The sequence below is a fragment of the Python bivittatus genome, unplaced genomic scaffold, assembly GCF_059951505.1.
Source record: "Python bivittatus isolate LINGU-HERP-01145 unplaced genomic scaffold, Pbiv_v1 ctg000030_np1212, whole genome shotgun sequence".
Lineage (NCBI taxonomy): Eukaryota > Metazoa > Chordata > Lepidosauria > Squamata > Pythonidae > Python > Python bivittatus.
In genome coordinates this window covers 683,102-701,750 of record NW_028277031.1, presented here as the reverse complement: position 1 = coordinate 701,750, position 18,649 = coordinate 683,102, and the positions used below count along the sequence as shown (strand labels likewise).

The 18,649-nt window shown below is 55.3% G+C and overlaps 1 protein-coding gene across 1 annotated transcript in view; it reads left to right on the top strand.

The window, feature by feature from the left end:
• The first annotated feature begins 8,411 nt into the window (after positions 1–8,411).
• Positions 8,412–18,649, top strand: part of LOC103057836 (heparan sulfate glucosamine 3-O-sulfotransferase 4-like) — a 100,885-nt gene continuing 90,647 nt past the window's right edge. The window contains exon 1 of the mRNA XM_088151964.1: positions 8,412–9,354. Coding sequence (XP_088008090.1) covers positions 8,771–9,354 — 584 coding nt within the window. The 5' untranslated portion in view covers positions 8,412–8,770. The remainder of the gene's footprint in view (positions 9,355–18,649) is intronic.

Here is an 18,649-nt window from a genome sequence, read left to right as displayed (position 1 = left end):
AATAAGCCGTGGTATTCATTTGGGGAAAGGACATGCCTTTAGCACACACCTCCCTGCCAGGGAAGTGGCTGCCACTTACCTCCTCCCTGGTAAACCAGTGTCAGAGAGCCTTTCTCTGGAGCAAAGTGGCTGGTGGCAGCAGACCAGCCCCAGGGCCACCTGGGAAGCAGCGAAGGCCCAAACCACCCTGCCCCAGGCGTGTGTGTGTGTGTGCTTGTACCTCACTAACGTGTCATCTGCAAATGTTATCCCCGTGCGTTCTGCTCTGCTGTATCCCATACATCTTTTACAGCAACGCTGAAGGGCACTGCGCCAAGAAAGAAGTCCTGGTGCCCCACTCCACTTTTCTTCAGGATGAGGCAGTCATACGGGGCGCAGTTGTAAATCCACTGGACCACAGTAGACTCTGGATCAGATTGATTCATTTTATCTACCAGAATATCATGTGAGACCTTGCTAAAAGCTGTAACGAGATCATGATACTCCATGTCCAGAGCAGTCCTTGAACTACATATTACTCACTCTTGTTATAAAAAGAGGTAGAGGTACCATTAGTCTGACACAGCTGGTTGACAAACGGGCTGGTTCAAGTTTTTCTACCTGTTGCCTCCATGCTGCTTCACAATGTATCCTAGTACTTTGCCCATCGTAGTTATTACATGAGCTAGTCTCCTTTTTCATCTTTTGGGGGAACTATGTGTGTTCCCCTTTGCTGGACATCAGTCTTGGGCTGCTTCCCCCTCCCCTTTCTTCAATCATGTTAAGAGCTTTCTCCCACTTCTGGCAGATGCAAAGAAGCTATTAAGCAGTTTCATCTTCCCAAGATGGCTGACCTCTAGTCCCATGGCTAATTCTTCCCTGTTGGACCTTCTGTTCTAGACAGGTTAATTTTCAACAAGTATTTGGGGTAGCTGAAGTCTCTCATGACCACTATGGCTTGCCCTCCGGATGATGTGGAGAGTTGATTTAGGAAAGCATAGATATGACTCTATGATAGCCAGACCTACTCCCTGAGTAGGTGGCCGCTAATGAAGTCCTACAATGGTATCATTTTTGTTTCCTGTTCTTTTTAATCTTATCCAGAGCCTTCCAACAGCACTTCCATATTTAAGCTCATGGACTTCTTCACAGGCATAAGGCTCCTTTACATAGAGAGCTTCTCTGCCTCTGCATCCTGGGGTCTGTTTCTATCGTACATGTAATATCCTTCAAGTTCCTCTTCCCATCATCATCTCATCCCACCATGTTTCTGTACCCGTCAGGTCATATTTGCTTTCCTGAGATTGCATTTCTAGTTGCTCCTCTTTGCTGCCCATACTCTGTGCCTTGGCCTACAGGCTGTGGAGATGGGGGATCTGCTCGCTGGTTTCCTGGGTGCTCTGCATTGGGGATTTTCAAATATCCTTCTTGCCTTGTACCTCTTACATCGTCATGTGCAGCCATGCTTCTCACGTCCAGCACTTCTCAACCTTAGTCTGCGCGCCTTCTCCCTTCTGGTTTAGAAGAAAGCCCTATTTTGCCAAGCATATTTTTCCAGCCATCCCATGGGGCCCCGTTCTTGGTCAGTTGTTCATTTCCACATATCAGCCCCTTCAGCTCTGTAATGGTATGTGGGAAAGACCTTGGGACAGGGGCCGAAGGGAACGATCAGATAAGAGAGGGCATACCCCACAGCTGCACAGTGGATGGAGCAAGAGGCTCAGAAGGGACCCTCTTCTTTCTTGGGCTGCAAAAGGAGAATTGCACTTTCAGATTTGCAAAATTCTGTCACTGCAGCTTTACAATAAAGTAGAATTAGCTCATCTGATCGTGTTTCCTGCCTGGTCTACTTGGTAAGGCTGACACCTTCCTTGCTGAGCCTTCAAGAAAAAAGTCCGGCCTCCAGGCCTTTTGCTTTTTCTCTAGCAAGGAGACAAGCTTACCCGTGCCAGAAGGATAACTGCATTTCCTTCCAGTAACAAGACAATCACAGAATTATAGAGATGGAGGTGACCACAGAGATCTAGCCCACCCCCTGCTCAGTGCTTTTGGACAGACGGCTTCCACTTCACAAGGCAGCCTATTTCACTGGCCAACAGCTGTTACCATCACTGTCCTCCTAACAGCTAACCTGAATTTACTTCCCTGCCATTTTAGTTCATTGGTTCTGCCCTGTGGGGAGACAGAGAACATATCCCCAACTCTTAAGATACCTAAAAGCTGCGCTGCCGCCACCTCTCCCCCAGGCTATAGGTCCCCAATGTCTTTTAGGGCTCCTCAGAGGGCCAGTTTCCAGCCTCCTCCCCTCATATGCCCAAGGCACCCCCTCGGGCCCACTTTTTGGCAGACTCCGACATGAGCTTTTCCTCCTCTTGCGCAAAATTCCCTGGCAAAACTCTCCTGTTTCACTCCTGGCTGGCTGCCCTCCCCTAGAAGGTGGGTGAGGAGATTTCAGCTGGTAAGCAGCACAAGAAGATAGCCCACAGGCAGAGCTAGTCACTCGGGCATGAAGGGTGGTGGGAAATGATTCCTTCTGGTCAACAGGAAGGGCCCCAGGTGAGAGCCAGGGAGCGGGGGCAGCTTTGCAGGCCCTCCCCACCTGCCCAGAGAGTCCCACCCCGCTGCCTGGTCAGCTCCAGAAACAGCAAAGGAGGCAGCAAATTGGAGCAGCCTTTCCGGGGGGACCTAATGACAGAAAGCAAGCAGTGTTTGGCTGCACAAGGTCCCTGGTTCCCCTTGCTTCGTGGGGCTGTCTGCACAGCTTTGTGGGATCTTCACCCCAGGCCAGCAGAGGAGCTCCTACAGCAGTGACCAATGGGGGCTTTTCTCGGGCTTTGGCGCTGCTTGTCCAGAGTGCGTTGAGGTCACGGGAGCCATAGTTCTGCTCTCCACTGCTCTGGTCAGACTATGCCTGCATCCAGTTTTCGTTGCCACCATGCAGGAGGGATGCTGAGGAACTGGGACAAGTACTGAGAAGAACAGCAGAGGTGAGCTAAGCCCCGTGAAGAAGAATCAAAGGGATGGGCCATGGGTGTATTTTACCCAAAGAAGAGAGGCTGAGAGGACAGAAGGCAGTCCTCTTCCTGCATTTGAAGCCTCCATGAAGAGAGAGAAAAGGCAGTCATTCTAGCTGTGAGAAAGAGCTCTGAAGGTCTGCGCATGGTCTGGAAGCAAGGCAGGAATTCCTCAGGTCCGCTACCTGCCCCTCTGGCCCCTGCCGGTGGGGCCATTCGAGGGAGGGGAGCTAGCAGGCCTGGCTCTGGCTGAGCAGTTTGGCTGGAGAAGGCAACAGGCTCCCGCACAGCAGGCTGACCAGAGCTTTGCTCTGCAGGTGCTGGAGGGGGCAGCGGGTGGCTCACCTTTCCCCAGACCTGCTGGATGAAGTGCTGGGAGCCGGAGGGCCCTTTGGGCTGGCTGCCTCTGGCACACTGTCAAGCCTCCTGGTGTGGGGTCCAGGCCAGCCCTCCAGAAAAGGCACCCCTCAGTGCCCCCTGGGTGCCTGCAGAGGAAGATAACTCCTACTTTGGGGAAGGTGGCCGGGGGGGCTCCAGAACCAACTGGGCCACTCAGCTTTAGGCTGGGGGGAGGCTTCATTTGAGATGCAGCTCTGCCAGCCCCCTCGTGTGCTCCAGCGGCCTTGAGGCCCAAGGCCAACCAGGACAGCCCAGAGCTGGGTTCTGCTTCCCTGGCATTCCCTCAGCAGCCTGGAAGGAAGAGCTGCTGCGGGGCACCTCCTTGGTCTGGGGCCCGACTGCTTTCCTCCGAAACTGCCTCGGTTCTCACACTGGGCAAACGGACGGCGTGTCAGGCGGGGTGATGGTTTCTGGGAGAGCAAAAGCTTCTCCCTTGCATTCCACACCAAGCAGCAACTCCTGAGATCTCCAGAGATGTTTAAATTACTGGCCATGTCATAAATCAGCAGCAGAAACAAGATGAAGCAAGACTCCTGCCTGTTGCCGAGCTGGAAAAGGCTTCATTTATTTACTGCAATGGCCAAAAGAGCAGGCAGCTGCCACTGCATTCAAAAAATTAATCGGCTCCCTGTATTGGCGTTGTCCGTCCCCTGCTCCGTAGCCACTTGGGAACGATGGGGCAGGAGGCGGCCTGGCTTGTCCAGCTTCTGCTGGAGAGTCCACATCAACGCCTGCCCCCCCACTGGTGCTCTTCTCTGCACCTGGGGGGCAAGGGGGCTCCTGGCTGGCACCACAGCACAGCACACTTTATTATTAAATTTATATGCTGCCCATCTCCCCCAGAGGGTGACACTTGGACAGGATGGTCCCTAGGGCCCGGGTTCAGACCCCTTATCTTGTGGGGAAGGCAAGTATGGGCTTGGAGGGCACAGAGGAAGAGGGGGCCCTTGGGCCTTCCCCGAAGGACGTGGCTGGGCTCAGGCCAGGCTGGGGCCAAACTCTGATGTTTGGGGGCTCCTGGTCACATGGCTATGGGGGGGGGCTTTTGTTTCACAAGCCCTGCACCAGATGTTCATCTGTGCGTTAACGCATTGCTCTCTGTATCCTCTGACCGACCAAAGGAAGAATCCCCCAGTGCAGGAAAAGCCGTGATGCTCCAGCTTCTTGGGGGGGGGGGGTCCCAAATGCTGCCCATTCTGGGTTCACTGGCAGCTCTTGCAGCACCCAGCAGGCTCCCTGGCCCTTCTGATGAAAAAGGTATCGATATCACCGGAACGAGGGGGAGCAGCACGAAGCAAATGTTGTGCTGACCGCCAGCAGCATTTTCCTTCCCAAGAACACTCCTTGCATGATAAAAAAGGCCACTGGCTGCTCCTTGCCTGCCCGTCTTGAAGGGCAACCAGTGGCCAAAAAGGCTGGAAGTGGTTGGGGGCAAACGTTTCCTTGCGCTGTTCCTGGTGAGAGTGGACTACGCCTTAGCCCTTGGGATGCACGCGCACACACGTACGTTCTCTTTTGCCGAATTAGGATAGCTAGCCTGGCGCATCCAACCAGGCCAAACCCTGGTGGGCGTATGGCCATCTCGACCTATCCCCAGGGATCATCCCCAGCTTTCCTAAGAGCCACTCATTGCCTCAATCCTCTCAATCTCTTTATCCGTTATCGTTTATCTTTTTGTCTTCAACGTTCAACCAGATTTTTCACATGCCATTTTTATTTTTATAACGGCTGTTCTAAAATAACCATCCTTGTCTCACTTTTTTATTCTGAACCCTTTTTTTCCTCCAACCCTGTGCTTACAGCTGTTCTTGTTCACTGTAAAGATTCCTCAGAAGTACAACCAGCTATTCTGACACTCCCATTAACCTTAATGTGTTCCAGATTCTTGCCCGATCTACACAATCAAAGGCCTGGCTGTAAATTATCAATTAAAAAACAAAGATGAACCCTTTTATGTCTCTGGCACTCCCCACTCCCATTTTATGTTAGCTACCTGGTCCTGGATCTCTGCCTTTTCTGAAGCTTACCTGTTTACCTGGCATTTCTTTCCACCTGTTCTGTCCTCCTTAGTCCTTCTTGCTCAAGGCTTTCACCCTCCATCTTTCTTTCAGTATCAGAACGGCTTGAATGCCACTTGCACCTTTTTCTCTCTGAAATTTCTGGATACCAGTTTCCGACTTAACTGGAGATGTGGGAGAAACCACCACAAACCACAGATAATAGCCTCCTTTGGCCTTAGTGTCTCTAAGGTGGAATGATTTGCCCCCTGCCTTTTCCAGTCGGGCAGCTGTGCTGTATAACAGAGCCTTCTCTCCCATCCTGCCAAGATGCTTCAGGTCTCTGCTCCAGCCTTTTGGAAGCAGACTGTAGCGCTGCTACACGGCATTCCCAGGGCCACTGAGCCAACTCAGCCCAGGACTGGATGGGCTGCTCTGTCCTGGTCATGGTCTGATTTGTCCATACAGACTTTTTCAGTGATAGACTTACCAGGCTGTCTTGGATGAGGCTGATTTCGAAAAGCCACTTTATGTGGTATGAAGGGCATTGTCCTCATCTTGGTCACTCTGTGAGACCGTGTCTGCCAGAGAGAGACAGGGTGTGCAGCCCTGTGGCCTTCTCGGTGGCACTGACTTCCCCGATCATGGCATCCTTCTAGAGCAGCTCTTCAGGGGAACCATGGGTGGGACTGACCTGTGGTGTTCTCCACTTCGGAGGGCTGTTTGTACTGGGCAATTTCTGAACCACCCTCTGGCACCCCAAAGGTCCTACCTGCCCTTCATACCACTCTGGCTCTACAAGAAACTGCTGAACAAGGACATTTGGGCATCTGGATATGATCAATACACGGAGGACTCCCAATGGTGCTTCTCTTCTCTCTGGAAGCAGAGAAGATTGTCAGAGTGCCAGGCAGGTGCTTAAGACTCAGTAATGGATGGAATGATGACTGGCAGGCTCATCCCGGATACAGGCAGTGAACTCCGTTGGGAAGCAGCCCCTTGGACAGGGTGAATTGTTTCCAGCTTGGGAGAGGGTTAACTGCTGTCTGAGGCTTGGGACTCGCTTGTGTGCTGTGGGGATGAAGGGGCTTTTGAGGGAACCCTCGCTAACTGAAGCCACGGAGGAGCCTCACCCTCACAGCGCAGGACAGCTGGAGGAAGTGCAATATTCTGCCCCCCTTGCCAAGAAGATAAAATGCAGCCAACTTCATTCCTGCTTTTTTCTCAAGCACAATGGGGCGGGGGGAGGGCAGGGCACAGACACAATGCACAGGCCAGCTGGGTAGGGCTGCATGGCATGAAGCCCTCAATTTCCATGGCCTGATGGGCCTGGGATGCTGCAAGGGGCCAGGCACCTGTGGAGTTGCAGGTCCATCAGGAGAACTTGCATTTCCGTCTGGGTAAACACAGAGTCATACACTTTTAAAATAATTCCCCTCCCCTTTTGGAAGGAAAGAGCTTTATCGCCTCTTTTGTTTTTTGAAAAGGAACTTTTAGAAAACCCTCTCATCCGTGGGGCTGGGGGGCCTCTGATGCTGAAAGAGGGCCTTGGAGTGAAGGCGGGAGAGGAACCAGGAGAAATGAGCTGCCAGGAAGCCACCAGCTCCAGCTCTACCACTGCGGTGTATTCAAGGGAGTCCCAGGCTGTTCTTTGTCCTGACCTACTTTGCAGGACAGAACAGATAATCACTCGATCAGGGGAATAACCGGAAGAGTCTGGAGCAACGCCCTTGGTGAGGAGGACTGAGGCTAACGTGCCCCTCCTCCCCACTTACCATAGCATGGAAAGATGAAGGGAGCACCAGCCTGGGGGGCTCCTGGGGCACTGCCTGATGCCACTTGCCTGCCTGGGCAAGCTGTTTGCCCTACTCCAACAGCAGGACTGCACTGGTAGCCCAACAGGCTGAAGACACGGCCCGCTTCAGCCCACAAGGCCTGGCGGCTGCCAGACTCCACAGTCCAGAGGCTCCAGTGACTAGGGAAGAATCTTGGCTGAGCAAGCCTGCGGGCACACCTCTTGCCCAACTGAGAGCGGCAGTGACTTGCATTTGCAGGGCCAGGAAAGCTGCCAGGCGAGATGTTGATGCTGCCACAGACTGGGCCCCTGTGCTTTTTTCTCTCTGGGCACTGCATCTGCCCGTCCCTGGCATCCAGGCTTGGCAGGCACCCCCATTTTGGTCAAGCCACTGAGCCCGCCATTCCCTCCTGGAGCCGCTTGGGTCTCCAGGAAATGGGGGGGGTGGCCGGGGCCTGGGGAGAGCAGCTGAGGGCAGACACGCAGAGCACCAAGGCCACCCAAGGGACCCACCTGCATGGCTCCAGTTCCTCTTCTTGCAGCCTGAGAATGGGGCGACCTGGGGGCACCTCCAGAGCAGATTCCCAGGCAGAGAAGCTCGCGAGGCTGCTCTCACTGGGGGGGGGGGGGGTCGCGCACGTCAGAGGCGACTGAGAGCACCCTGCCTGGAGCGCCGTGCTCCCAAGAGGGGCTCCGAGGGGTGACCTCTTGAGTCCGCTCAGCCAGGAAAGGCCCCTTGCAGGCCGGGGGTGGGGCTCTAAGGGAGGAGGCGGGAATGGGCACGAGGGGCCGTAGAGGGCTTCCCGGCCTGAGGCTCCCATCCCCAGGCGCCTTCCGTTCCGCCGCCGCCAGGTTTCCGGCACGGAGATCCGAGGGAGAGGCTGCGGAGAGAGAAGGGGAGAACCTGGGCGCCGGGCTGCCGGAGATCCCCGCGGGAAGTTGGGGGTAGGCTTTTCCGTTTGCCCACTCGGGCGCAAGTCGCGTCGGGGACCGCGCTTCTGCCACTGCCGCCGCAGCACTTTGCACGGGCCCCGAAGCACGCCGCTCTGCCCTGCTTCCAGCGATGCCGGCTCCACCCCGCCCCGCCTCGCCTCGCCTCGCCTCGCCTCAAGGTCGCCTGCGCCGGGTTGGCGAAGCTCGAGGCGACCCACCGGGGGGGGGGGGGGGCGGGGGCGGGGCCTTCCCCTTCCCAGCCTTTCAGGAGCCGGCCAGCCGGCCGGCCCGGCGTCAGCAGCCGAGCTGCCTCCACCGCCGCCGCCCGTTGCGTCCTCCCTGTCCCCGCCCCGCCCCGCCGCCCCCCAGCTCCGCCTCGACCCCCGGCCCAAACTTTAACTGGGGACTTGGCGGCTCGCTCGCGCGCGGAGCCTCGGCTGCCCGGCAGCGGCGCTGGCCAGCGAAGGGCGCCTGGGCAGCGTGCAGGAGGCGGGCGGGCGCGCGGGCGGGCGGCTGTGCCATGCGGGGCTCCCCTCGGGTAGCGGCGGCGGCGGCGGCGGCGGGGCGGGAGGGCGGTAGCGGCCCATGCAGCCGGGGGGGCGGCGGCCGGGCGGCTGACACGATGCGGCCGGGGCTGGGCGCGGGCAGGCGGCATGGCCCCCCCGCCTAAGGCCCCCCCCGCCCGCAAGCTGCTCTGCATGTGCAGCCTCTCGCTCTGCCTCACCTACGCCTGCTACAGCCTCATGGGCGGCCCCGGCGCCCTCCGCTCCCCTCTGGCGGCCCAGGGCTCGCCCAGCCCCGCCGCGCCGCCGGCCAGCTCCGCCGCCGCCCCCCGCCGTCCCGACCGCCCAACGAACCCCCGAACGCCGCCGCCACCGCCGGTCTCCACAGCAGCAGCAGCGGCGGCGGCGGCGGCAGCTCGGAGCAGCTCCGCCGCGCAGGAAGCCGCCATCAGCCCTCCCGCCGCCACCGCCGCGCTCCCCGGGCGACCTGCCGAAAGCACTGGCGGGGGCAGCGGCAACGCCAGCACCGCCGCCGCCGCCGCCGAGTTGGCGGACGCCACGGCCACGCCGGACTGTGGGGAGAAGCGGCTGCCGCAGGCGCTGATCATCGGCGTGAAGAAGGGGGGCACCCGCGCCCTGCTGGAGGCGCTCCGGGCGCACCCCGATGTCCGCGCCGTGGGCACCGAGCCGCACTTCTTCGACCGGAACTACGGGCACGGCCTCGACTGGTACAGGTGAGGCGGCGGCGGCGGCGACGGCGACGGCGGCGGGGCCCTTTCTGCGGCGCGCAGGCACGGAGCACCGCGGCTCCGGATTACCCGTCCAGCCGGGCTCGCGGCGGGGTGGGGTGGGGCGGGCGGGAGCTGCTGGTGCCGGGAGCCTCGCCGTCCAAGTGCCGCGACCCGAGGGAAGTCGCCGCCGCCCTTCCGCGCGGAGCAGGAGCGGGCTGTGCCCCCCTTTCCACAGGTGCGAAAGTTGCCCGCCGGGCAGGGCAGCCGCCGGCCTGGAGAGCGAAGCGGCTGCTCTCCGGCTCCGTCGCCGCGGTCCGGGTCCGTGGTGCGCGCGGAGGTCGGGGGGCTGCCAAGCCCCGCCGCTTTCGCCCCGCCGCGCGGGTGGCTGTGGCTCGGGGAGCGCTGGGGACGGGGTCGCGCAGGGTCGAGCCCAGCAGATGCCTTGTGCTCCTCCCGCGCTTGCCGAGGCGTCCGGTTCCGCGCTCGGATGTGGCCGACGGCTCCGGGGACCGAGGCGCGGGGGACAGCCGGGCGCCCTGCTCAGGCACCCAAGCGGGGAGCCTGCCCTCGCCGCCGGGGCAGACGGGGCGGGTGCTGCGGCGTGGCGCTGGGACAGCCGCGTCGGGAGTTGGCAGCCCGGGGGTGGGAAGGGGCACGTTTGCTTCCCTGCCCCGAGGAGCCCGTCTTTAACCTGCGTGAGCTGCTGGGATGTTGTCTGCCCCGGGCGGGGCGGGGGGGGTGGTGGGAGCAGGCAGAACTCGAGGCTGTCGGCTGTGGAGCAAAACTGGCCTCTTTGAGACAGGCTGCCCCTCTGCAACTTGATGCCTGCCCCATCTCTTGGGACTCTTTCCCCCTCCCCACTTGCAGGAAGGGCTGCTGCCTTGTCTTTGCAGGGGTCCTTTGCCCGGGTTCACCCTCAGGAATCTGTGTTCCTCCGGGGTTCCTGGGGATTCCAGACCAGGCGGTTTGGATCTCTTGGGACCAGAGTGGTGGCAGCAGCCGGGAAAGGCTGGCTCAGGCTCTCCTTTGGAGGACTCCCTGGCTGGGAAGGCAGGAAGTCTTCTGGCCCTCCCGAAGTTTCTCCGGGATGCAGATCCAGCCTGTCCTGGGTGGAGTCCTCCGCCGGTGTCAGTGTGTGCCATCTGGAAGGCTCAAAGCTGAGGAGAGGGGGGACCCCAGGAGTCCCCAGCTCCTGTGAGTAGGAAGACTCCGTGCCGCTGCCTGTGTGTCTGGTGGAGGCTTGGGCACTGCAGGACGAGCCCTCTGCAGGGAGAGAGTGGGGCCGGAGGGGGTACACTGGAATGGCCGTTGGTGCTGAGCGTTGCTGGGTGGGTAGCTCCCCACTGCACCCATCTGTCCGCTGCCTGCTCCATTTCTGTGGGGAGCCCTTAAGTCTTTCTGAGGGGCATCTGGGAAGAAGTCCATGGGTGCCCTAAAAGCAGGGGCTTCCCCAGGGTGAGGGGGCATGGTAAGTGTCATTATCTGCATCCGTACACCCTCGCCTCAGGTAGCTTTGCTGCGGGTGGTGCTGCCTGGAGTCCGAAAGTGTCCTTGTGAGATTTTCGTCTGTGCTTTGGGGCAGGAGAGGTGTCTCTTCCCCCTACTGATGTGGAGCTTGCATCTAATCGCAGCATCCAGGGTGGCCCTGGGGGCAAGTGCTTCAAGCCAGGAGCTGCCTTGTGTGCCAGGTGCAGAGGACTGGAAGGACTTGCCCTGTGCGGGAGCTGCAGCCTGTCAGCGCTGCACGGAGCAGCTCCTTTGCGCTCCTGTGTTCTGGCCTCCCTTGTGCAGTTCTTTCCGCTGCTTGGTGTGGTCTGTGTTGCTCACGTGGCTCCATGAAGAGCAGTTTAGCGTGTCTGCCTTGGCCCTCCCTGCCAGTGGGGGCTCAGCCTTTTGGGTGCTTGTGCAGAAACAGAGGGGCGCTCGTGGCTTCATAGCTTGGCAACCCCCACGCCTCCACATACCCCGGGCTAGGAATTCTCATCTGGTTGCAGTCTTGCTGCCTGGAGGGCTTAGCCTCAGCCCCAACCCTGTGATGCGGGGTTCTGGCTAAGGGAGATTTCTGGGGGAGCACTGAGCACCCAGAAGTAGCTTCTTGTCCAGGGTTGACCATCCATTCCTTCCCAGCTGCTGTGAAGAAGGTCAGAGAAGTCCAGGGTGTTTTTGCATTGGGGAAAGCTCCGGTGTGACTGAGATGATCTAAGCTGCTGGGGGAAGGGATTACCGGTGTCTCCTGTCCAGCCAGTTCAAAGAATCTGGGAGGTAGGAAGGAACCTGGAAGTCCTCTGGGCCAACTGCTGCCCAGTGTAGGGATCCACAGCTATGGCCTCTGCCACAGATGGCCATCCAGCCTCCGGTGGAGGAGATCCCAGCCCTCCTGAGGAGTCTGCTTCGTTGGTCAAGAGCTGAGCCTGTTCCCTGCCTTCCAGCACATTTGGGGCATGCATGCTTCCCCCTGCTGTTGTTAGTGCCAGGCAAGCCGGGTGGAAGAAGGGCCTCTCTGCCCCGAGTGGAGGCTTCCTGCAAAAGCGGCGCATGGCTGGTCCCCCTGCAAGCTGCAGCTCTCCTTCCTTTTCTGCCGGCCCTTTGCTTGCTGCCTTGAGCTCCAGCTGGGTTGTTAGCTTTATGGTTTAAAAGCTCAGGCGTTTGCTGCTGAGAGGGTCTTTCAGAATCGTTTCGTTTGCTCAGAAGCCTCTCAAGTGGTGTGTCTGTGCGTGGGTGTGCCCAGTTAATGGCTTATAAAGCTAGAGGTGGCAGTCTTCATTCTGGCATCTCTTTGGCCCTTCCGGTGGCCTGGCCTCTTACTGTTTGCATGGTTCAGAAAATGTAGCACATAAGCTGCTGCTGTGGGGTTGGGGTGGGCAAAAGTTCCAGGAAGGTTTCCACGGTTTTGCTATTCAGGCATTGTTTCTCAGCTAACGGAGGGATCTGGCTTGGATTTGGGGTCTAGTGCTACTTTATCTGATGTCAGTGGGCTTAGTGCTGGCCCATTCTAGCTGGGCAGGAGACTTGATTGGCATGAAAGGCTCAGTGAAATGCCAGCCTGGTACATAAAGGGGCAGGGAAAAGGTTAGCGGGCACATGGGCAGCCCCAGTTCAGTGCTCAAAAGGGAACGCTGGAGGTGGAGATGCCAACCCACATGTTTGGGGAGGGGGCAGGGCTGGTGCTGATGGGGGGAGGGTGATCGACTCTCTGCTTGCAAAAGAGAGGAGCTGGTAGAAGACGCACAGCCTGGCTGCTGCCCCTTCAACACAGGTTGGGCTTGGAACGACCACGAATGAATGGAACAGGCTCGGGGTCACCCAACGTACGAGTCTACAGTACTTGACTCACTGTTAGGACTAATCTCGGCAAGCTGTGCAAACGCAGCCCTGGGTTTATGGCTGACTTGGCCCAGTGTGTTATATAAACACAGCCTTCCTTGAAAATGGGGGGGGGGGGCAGGTGGTAGGGAGGGGAGCCAGTTGTTTCGCTCCTTCTCAGATTATCCAGAGAAATTGATTCACAGAAGGACCCCCCCCCCCAGTGCACCCATTTGTTCTGCACCAAGTTAAATTCTGGTACCCACTTCCACAAGACAGGGATAGACCACAGATGGGGACCATCTATCCCTAGCTGAGGGGCAGCTATTTCTGGGCCAGGCGTGGAAAGCAGGCTGTGGCCTCGTTGCCCCTTGTGGCTTCCCTGAGGCAACCCGAAGTTCTGTGGGTTTCTGGGTGGTTTTGGTGGGCTTGATCTAGCAGAGTCTTGTTACTCCTGTCCTTAGGATCAAGCCCCTTCCCCACCCAGCCTGGTTTCTGGAGGGACGTTTGGGTTGGGATCTCCTGTAGGCTCCATGTGATGGTGGTGGAGGCGGTTGCCACCATGCGCCTTGGAGCCCTGGGGAGGTGCCTGGCTTTGATGACAAAGCTACCCACGATGGAGGCCGGTGGGGGGGGGGGCAGTTTAATTGCCTCTGGCGCTGTAAGCAGGGTAAGCGTGTTCAGCTCCTCTGCAGTTAAGGGAGTGGATGCATATTTGGGTATCCCCCACTTGCACATTCACTTTTGGGGAGGGAGCAGCAGGATTCAGCAGCAGCAACATCCAGCAACTTCTGGGGGAGACAAGCAGGGTGGTGGTGGTGGTCAGACTGACAAAAGCAGTGTTGTTCTGCAAGCTCTGCCCCTTTTCTGCAAGTGTCACAATGTCATCCACGCGGCCTTGACAAAAGCAGCAAGATCCTGGGGATGCCTCTGGCAATGTCTTACTTCCTAAATCACTCAGGTGATTCTTTGATTCTCCAGGTGAGGACAGCGGCAGTAGACATTTGCAATGCCTTGAATGTGTCAGAAAGGTGAAAGCACAAAGGAACTAGTCTTGCAAGAGCGAAGAGCCAACAAAGCGCTTTCTAGCTACGTCTGTAGGAAAGGAAAGAGGTAGACTTGCTGTCAGGAGAAGGTGGGGAGAAGGCACAGTGCTTTGCGTTGCTCTTCTCCCTAACGCAGGATGTTCCTGTCTTCAATAAGAGAGCAGGGGCAGGAACTTCTTGATAATTCCTGTTAGCTTGATGTTGATACTGGACAAAATTTTGGGACAAATTACTAAGCAGTGAGCATCTGGAAAAGAATGGGTGCCAGCGTGGATTTATCAAGAATAAATCATGACAAACTACGTTTGCTGATAAGAGTTCAGTTGACCAGAGGAGAACTGTGGGCATAGAGTATCTTGACTTCAGAAAAGTCTCCTGTGGGATTCGGGGAGAGAAGCTGGCAAAATGTAGTTGGGTTGTCCTATGCTCAGGTGGACTCAGAGTTGTCTGAGCAATTAGTCCCAACGTGTGGACATTGGTGGCTCTGCAAGGCCCTGTTTTAGGCCCTGGGCTGTTCAACATATTTACAAATGGGCTGGATGAGGGATTAGAAAATACTTGTGGACAACACAAAGATGGGAAAGCAAATTTCTTAGAGGACAGCATTGGTCTTCAGGAGGATCTTGACAAGTTGGAACAACAGGCAGAAGCAAGCAGGGGGAATTTTAACAAGAACAAATGCAGTAACTTATATTTGGGTTGGAAAAATCAAAAGCAGAGAGTGATACAACTGCCCCCCCCAAAAAGAATGCAATCTTAGGCTCCTTCCGTGTGGTCAGAGCTGCTCTCGTTTTTACATTGGGCAGGCTACATGTGGGATATTGTGTCCAGCTCTGGACAGGGTCACTAGTCAAGTGGAGTCCTGGGAGTCACCAAGATGATCTGGGGCCTGGAAGGAAAACCTAGGAGGAGTGTGTGGAAGTTCTGGGTCTCTCTAACCTGAAGAAGAGCTCTGCAGACAGGAAATACTTGTCCAGACTTGTTTCAGAAGACAGGAAAAGAAGCCATGGCTTTATGTTGCAAGGAGTAATTTTGGATTGACTGTAAGAGCTGATTACAAGTGGGACGTATCCCCAGGAGGTGGTGGGCCCACCTTCCTTGGAGGTGTTTAGAGAGGGGCTGCATGGCTGTCTGTTGGGGTGCTTCTTGCCCCCCAGAAAGCCACCTTTAGCTAATTAAGGGTTAATCTTAATCTAATTAAGGGTTATCCCCTATCCCCTTCCTGCCTTGACAGTCTGTGATTCTGTGCATGGAGTAAAGATTGAGTCCCCCCTTGTTGTTGTGGGGGCCTCCTTTTCCCTGAGTTATTATACTGTGCGCTTCAGCAGAAATTTTATTGCTTTTGGGGCTGGTGAGGTTCACGTGGGACATTTTTCAATGCTTGTGTGTAGTGGTAATTTCTTTCAAATGATTTTTGCTTGGAATGGTTTCAATGAATTTGGAAGGGTGGGAATACGAATGAGCAGCTGAAGGTTTAGCATCAAGACCTGGGAAGGGAGACACGCCAACAACTCACCATGGGTATTACATTTTGTTGGCATTGCGTAAATAGAAATACTTGGTAATCCTGGAAACCTGTTTTTCTGTCCTTTGTGAGAGATCGCTTGCAGTCCCCAGAGGCCCCCAAAGCTCCTTTGGCTTTTTGTTTCCCTGTCCAGCTGCGCTCCAAAGTTTTAACCGGCATCCTGGGATGCAGAGCCTCTGCTCTTGGGTGGCTCGGAGCAGAGGCCCCGGGCTGGAATTCTGAGCTCCGCATCGCAGAACCATCCAGGCTGAATTGCAGGGTTTCTCCTGGAGTCTCCATTCCCCGGAAATCCCGGTCAGATCACTCGTGCATATTCCTCATAACTGGAAGCGTGAGGAGAAGAACCATTTTGTTGTTGCAACTGTCAGACGATGGGGGGAGTTGAGCTCCTTGCAGAAAGGCAGGAGTTCATTTGTTTCCATGGCTCCTGGAGAGCTGCTCAGAGATGCTCAGGGATGCTGCTGCTGCGGCTGCTGCCGCCCCCCCCCCCCCGAGCGACGTCTGGCTCCGTCCGGTTCTCCAGCCCAGCAGCAGCCACGCGGTCTTCCTGTGGCCGAAACCCGTGGCCTCTCGCCTTATGGAAAGAGCCTGTTGGTAGCGCAGATCTGAAGTCTGCCCTGAAGGGGAGGCTGGGAGAAGGGAGCGCTTAAAGGTCTCTGGGTCCCTTTCCAGATGTGCTGTGCACAGAGGCTGCCCCCTCTTCACCTCTCCCCAGGAGAGACAGTGAGTCCTGTGGGAGAAAGAGAAAGCTGAGGGCCAGGAGATTCGGTTATGTCGAAATTGGCCTAAGTTTCCACTCTGCGAAAGGACAACGTTCAGAGGCATGGGTGATGTTGCATTTGAAATCAGCCGTGCTGCAGATCTGGAATGAGGAGAAGGTTAGGCAAAATGTGCAGTTCCTGCCACCCCTTCCCAGCTGATCTTCCCTGAAAGGAGCCCTTCGCTTTCTGTGCAGGTACTTGAGCCCAGCTGCTTCTGCCTTTGGTGTCAAGATACGGCCTCTTGATACAGCCTTCTGAGTGGCTTTATTCCTTTGTTCAGAATTATTGATTATATTTTAATAGTGAATTGTGCATTTAATTTAATTGGGTTTGCATTTTATTCTTTTTGGTTGAGTCCTCCCAGGTGCTACTTTGGTGGAGAACTGGAGTAAAAATCCAACCTAAGGGTGAGGCCAAACCGCTGCCTGTTGCTTGCTTTTCCTAGGCATGTGGGGTGAAGAAGGTGCCGACTGCCAAAGCAATACCTCACCCCTTTTCCTCGGGCCTGTTGCTGGGACCCAAGATTGAATGGTGACCTTCTGTGTGCAGCCTCCTGCTCCTCATTCATACCTAAAGGGGTTGGGGTCAGTGGTAGGAATGGGGCTTGGGGTTGGAAAGGGAGGACAAGGGGAAACTCAGAAAGTCCAAGGTGGGCTAGCCTGGATCACGTTTTTCTGCTTGGCCTGGATTTTCTTCTCATCTGGCAGTCTATAGAAGCTGTGGGTCACGCTGTTCCTGGTGCTATTTTGTATTAAGTCCAAGAGACTGAGGAAGTAGGTTAACTTGGAAGAGCTATATCTTAGATCCTTCAGATGTATTGGCTTCTGCAAACCACAGGACTCACTTGGCCTGGCGAGGCCATGAATCTGGAGAAGACCTTTCTTGCTGTGGTGTGCAACCAAGGCTGCTCATCCGGCTTCCCTGTTGGTCTGCTCAAATGAGAATGAGACCTTTCGGTGTCTGTTCTGTTCTACAGAGATAATCCAGTCTGTTCCGTCATATCATCTGCTCTCACAGTGTGTCTTTGTGGGACTGGAACTCTAGACACCTATGCGTGAGACTTTGCCAATCTGTCTTTCTGTAAGGTTCTTTGCACTAATAATAGTATCAGACTTGAGTCTGGGTTTTCTGGGCAGGACATTGCTCCTAGGTTCTGCAACCTTTTTATTCTTGTTTTGAGTTGTGGTTGACAGGAAGGCTATTGCTGAAATCTTCGTGGTCCATAAACAGATTCCTTGCTGCTGTTGTCCACCACTGGCCTTGCTCTTTGTCAGCATGTCAGGGTTGAAAAATTGGCTGATTTGAGAGGGGTTTCTGTGTGTGTGTGTGTGTGTGTGAGAGAGAGAGGGGGGGGGGAATGCATTGCAAAGGTTTGGTGAGTAGAGTGGGCATTACTACTTTTTGTTTCAAGTGAGCTCTGAGCTTGGCAGTTTTATTCACTGATTCATTTTATCTCATATGTAAAAAAAGACGGGGGGGGAGAAAACCCTTTTAAAAATGTAGAGTGTTTGAAAGCTGAAGAAAGAGTGTGTATATTTGAGGGAAAATAGCTGTTTTTCCTTCCATGCATGAAAGTGGTCCAACTTAGAGAAAGCATTACCCCCTTCTCTCGCATCAGTTTTTATATGCTGCAGGCATCGAGGGTGGGTCATAAACTCCTTGGCTCTTTATGACTTCAACTATTACTAACACCACCACCCTTATATAACTGAAGACATTTACCTTGACAAACTGTCCTGTGAATCCTTTAAAAAATTGCAATATAAACAGAAGAAGACTACACCTTAAATTAATGTTCACCTCCAAGGTTACAGAATGGGTAGGTGGATAAGATGAATAAGATGAGTACAGAAATTATCTGAGAAGGAAGACCACGGGGAGCTTGGAGCTGGCGCAGAGCTCTTGAGCAAAGAGGATGTGGCTAAGATGGTGCATGGCTCCAACAGTGGACATCCGTGGGACAGGCCTGAGTAACTTCTCTGCAGTTCAGGAGGTCTCATGATCTGAATATGAACTTCTGAGTATTCAAGCTCAAGATCAGAGACCTGCAATCAAAAGTTAGTTTGGTGAGCTTGAGTGACCTTCCACTTGCTCTTTAGCTTGCTTGAGAGGCTTTTAGATGCTATTGGTGGATACTGTGATAGACCAGTGTTTACTAATGACCTCATCACCTTCTGATCTCTCTATCCATGACCTTAAGTCATCCTGGCTATTTGTTCTGGAGGATTTATTTCCATGTACCAGTTGCCCTCTTGGAAGCAGCCAGGAAGTAATACGTGCGTTACAACTAGAAGGCTGTCCCATTGTCATTGGCTTTTCACACACTCTAGAAAAATACTAGACTGCAATTTTCAAGCCCTGAAAACATCAGATTGGATAAAATGAAGGCCAGTCAAAGGCAACCTTGAAACTTTAGCTGTTATAAAACATGATTATTGGTCCTAACTAGATGGAACATTTCTCTCTGGTGGTTCTCTCTCTGGCTTCCTGTCAATTTCTAGATACAAGTCAAAGTACCATGTCTGGTCCATTAAAACTAAGGCAGCCTATTGCCAAATTAATTTACACAGGTATTCCAAAACCTGAAGTTCTTTTCTGGGTCCTCACATTTGGAGATTAAGCAAGTGAGGTTAGCCTCATGACCTTTGCTGTAGGGGCACCCA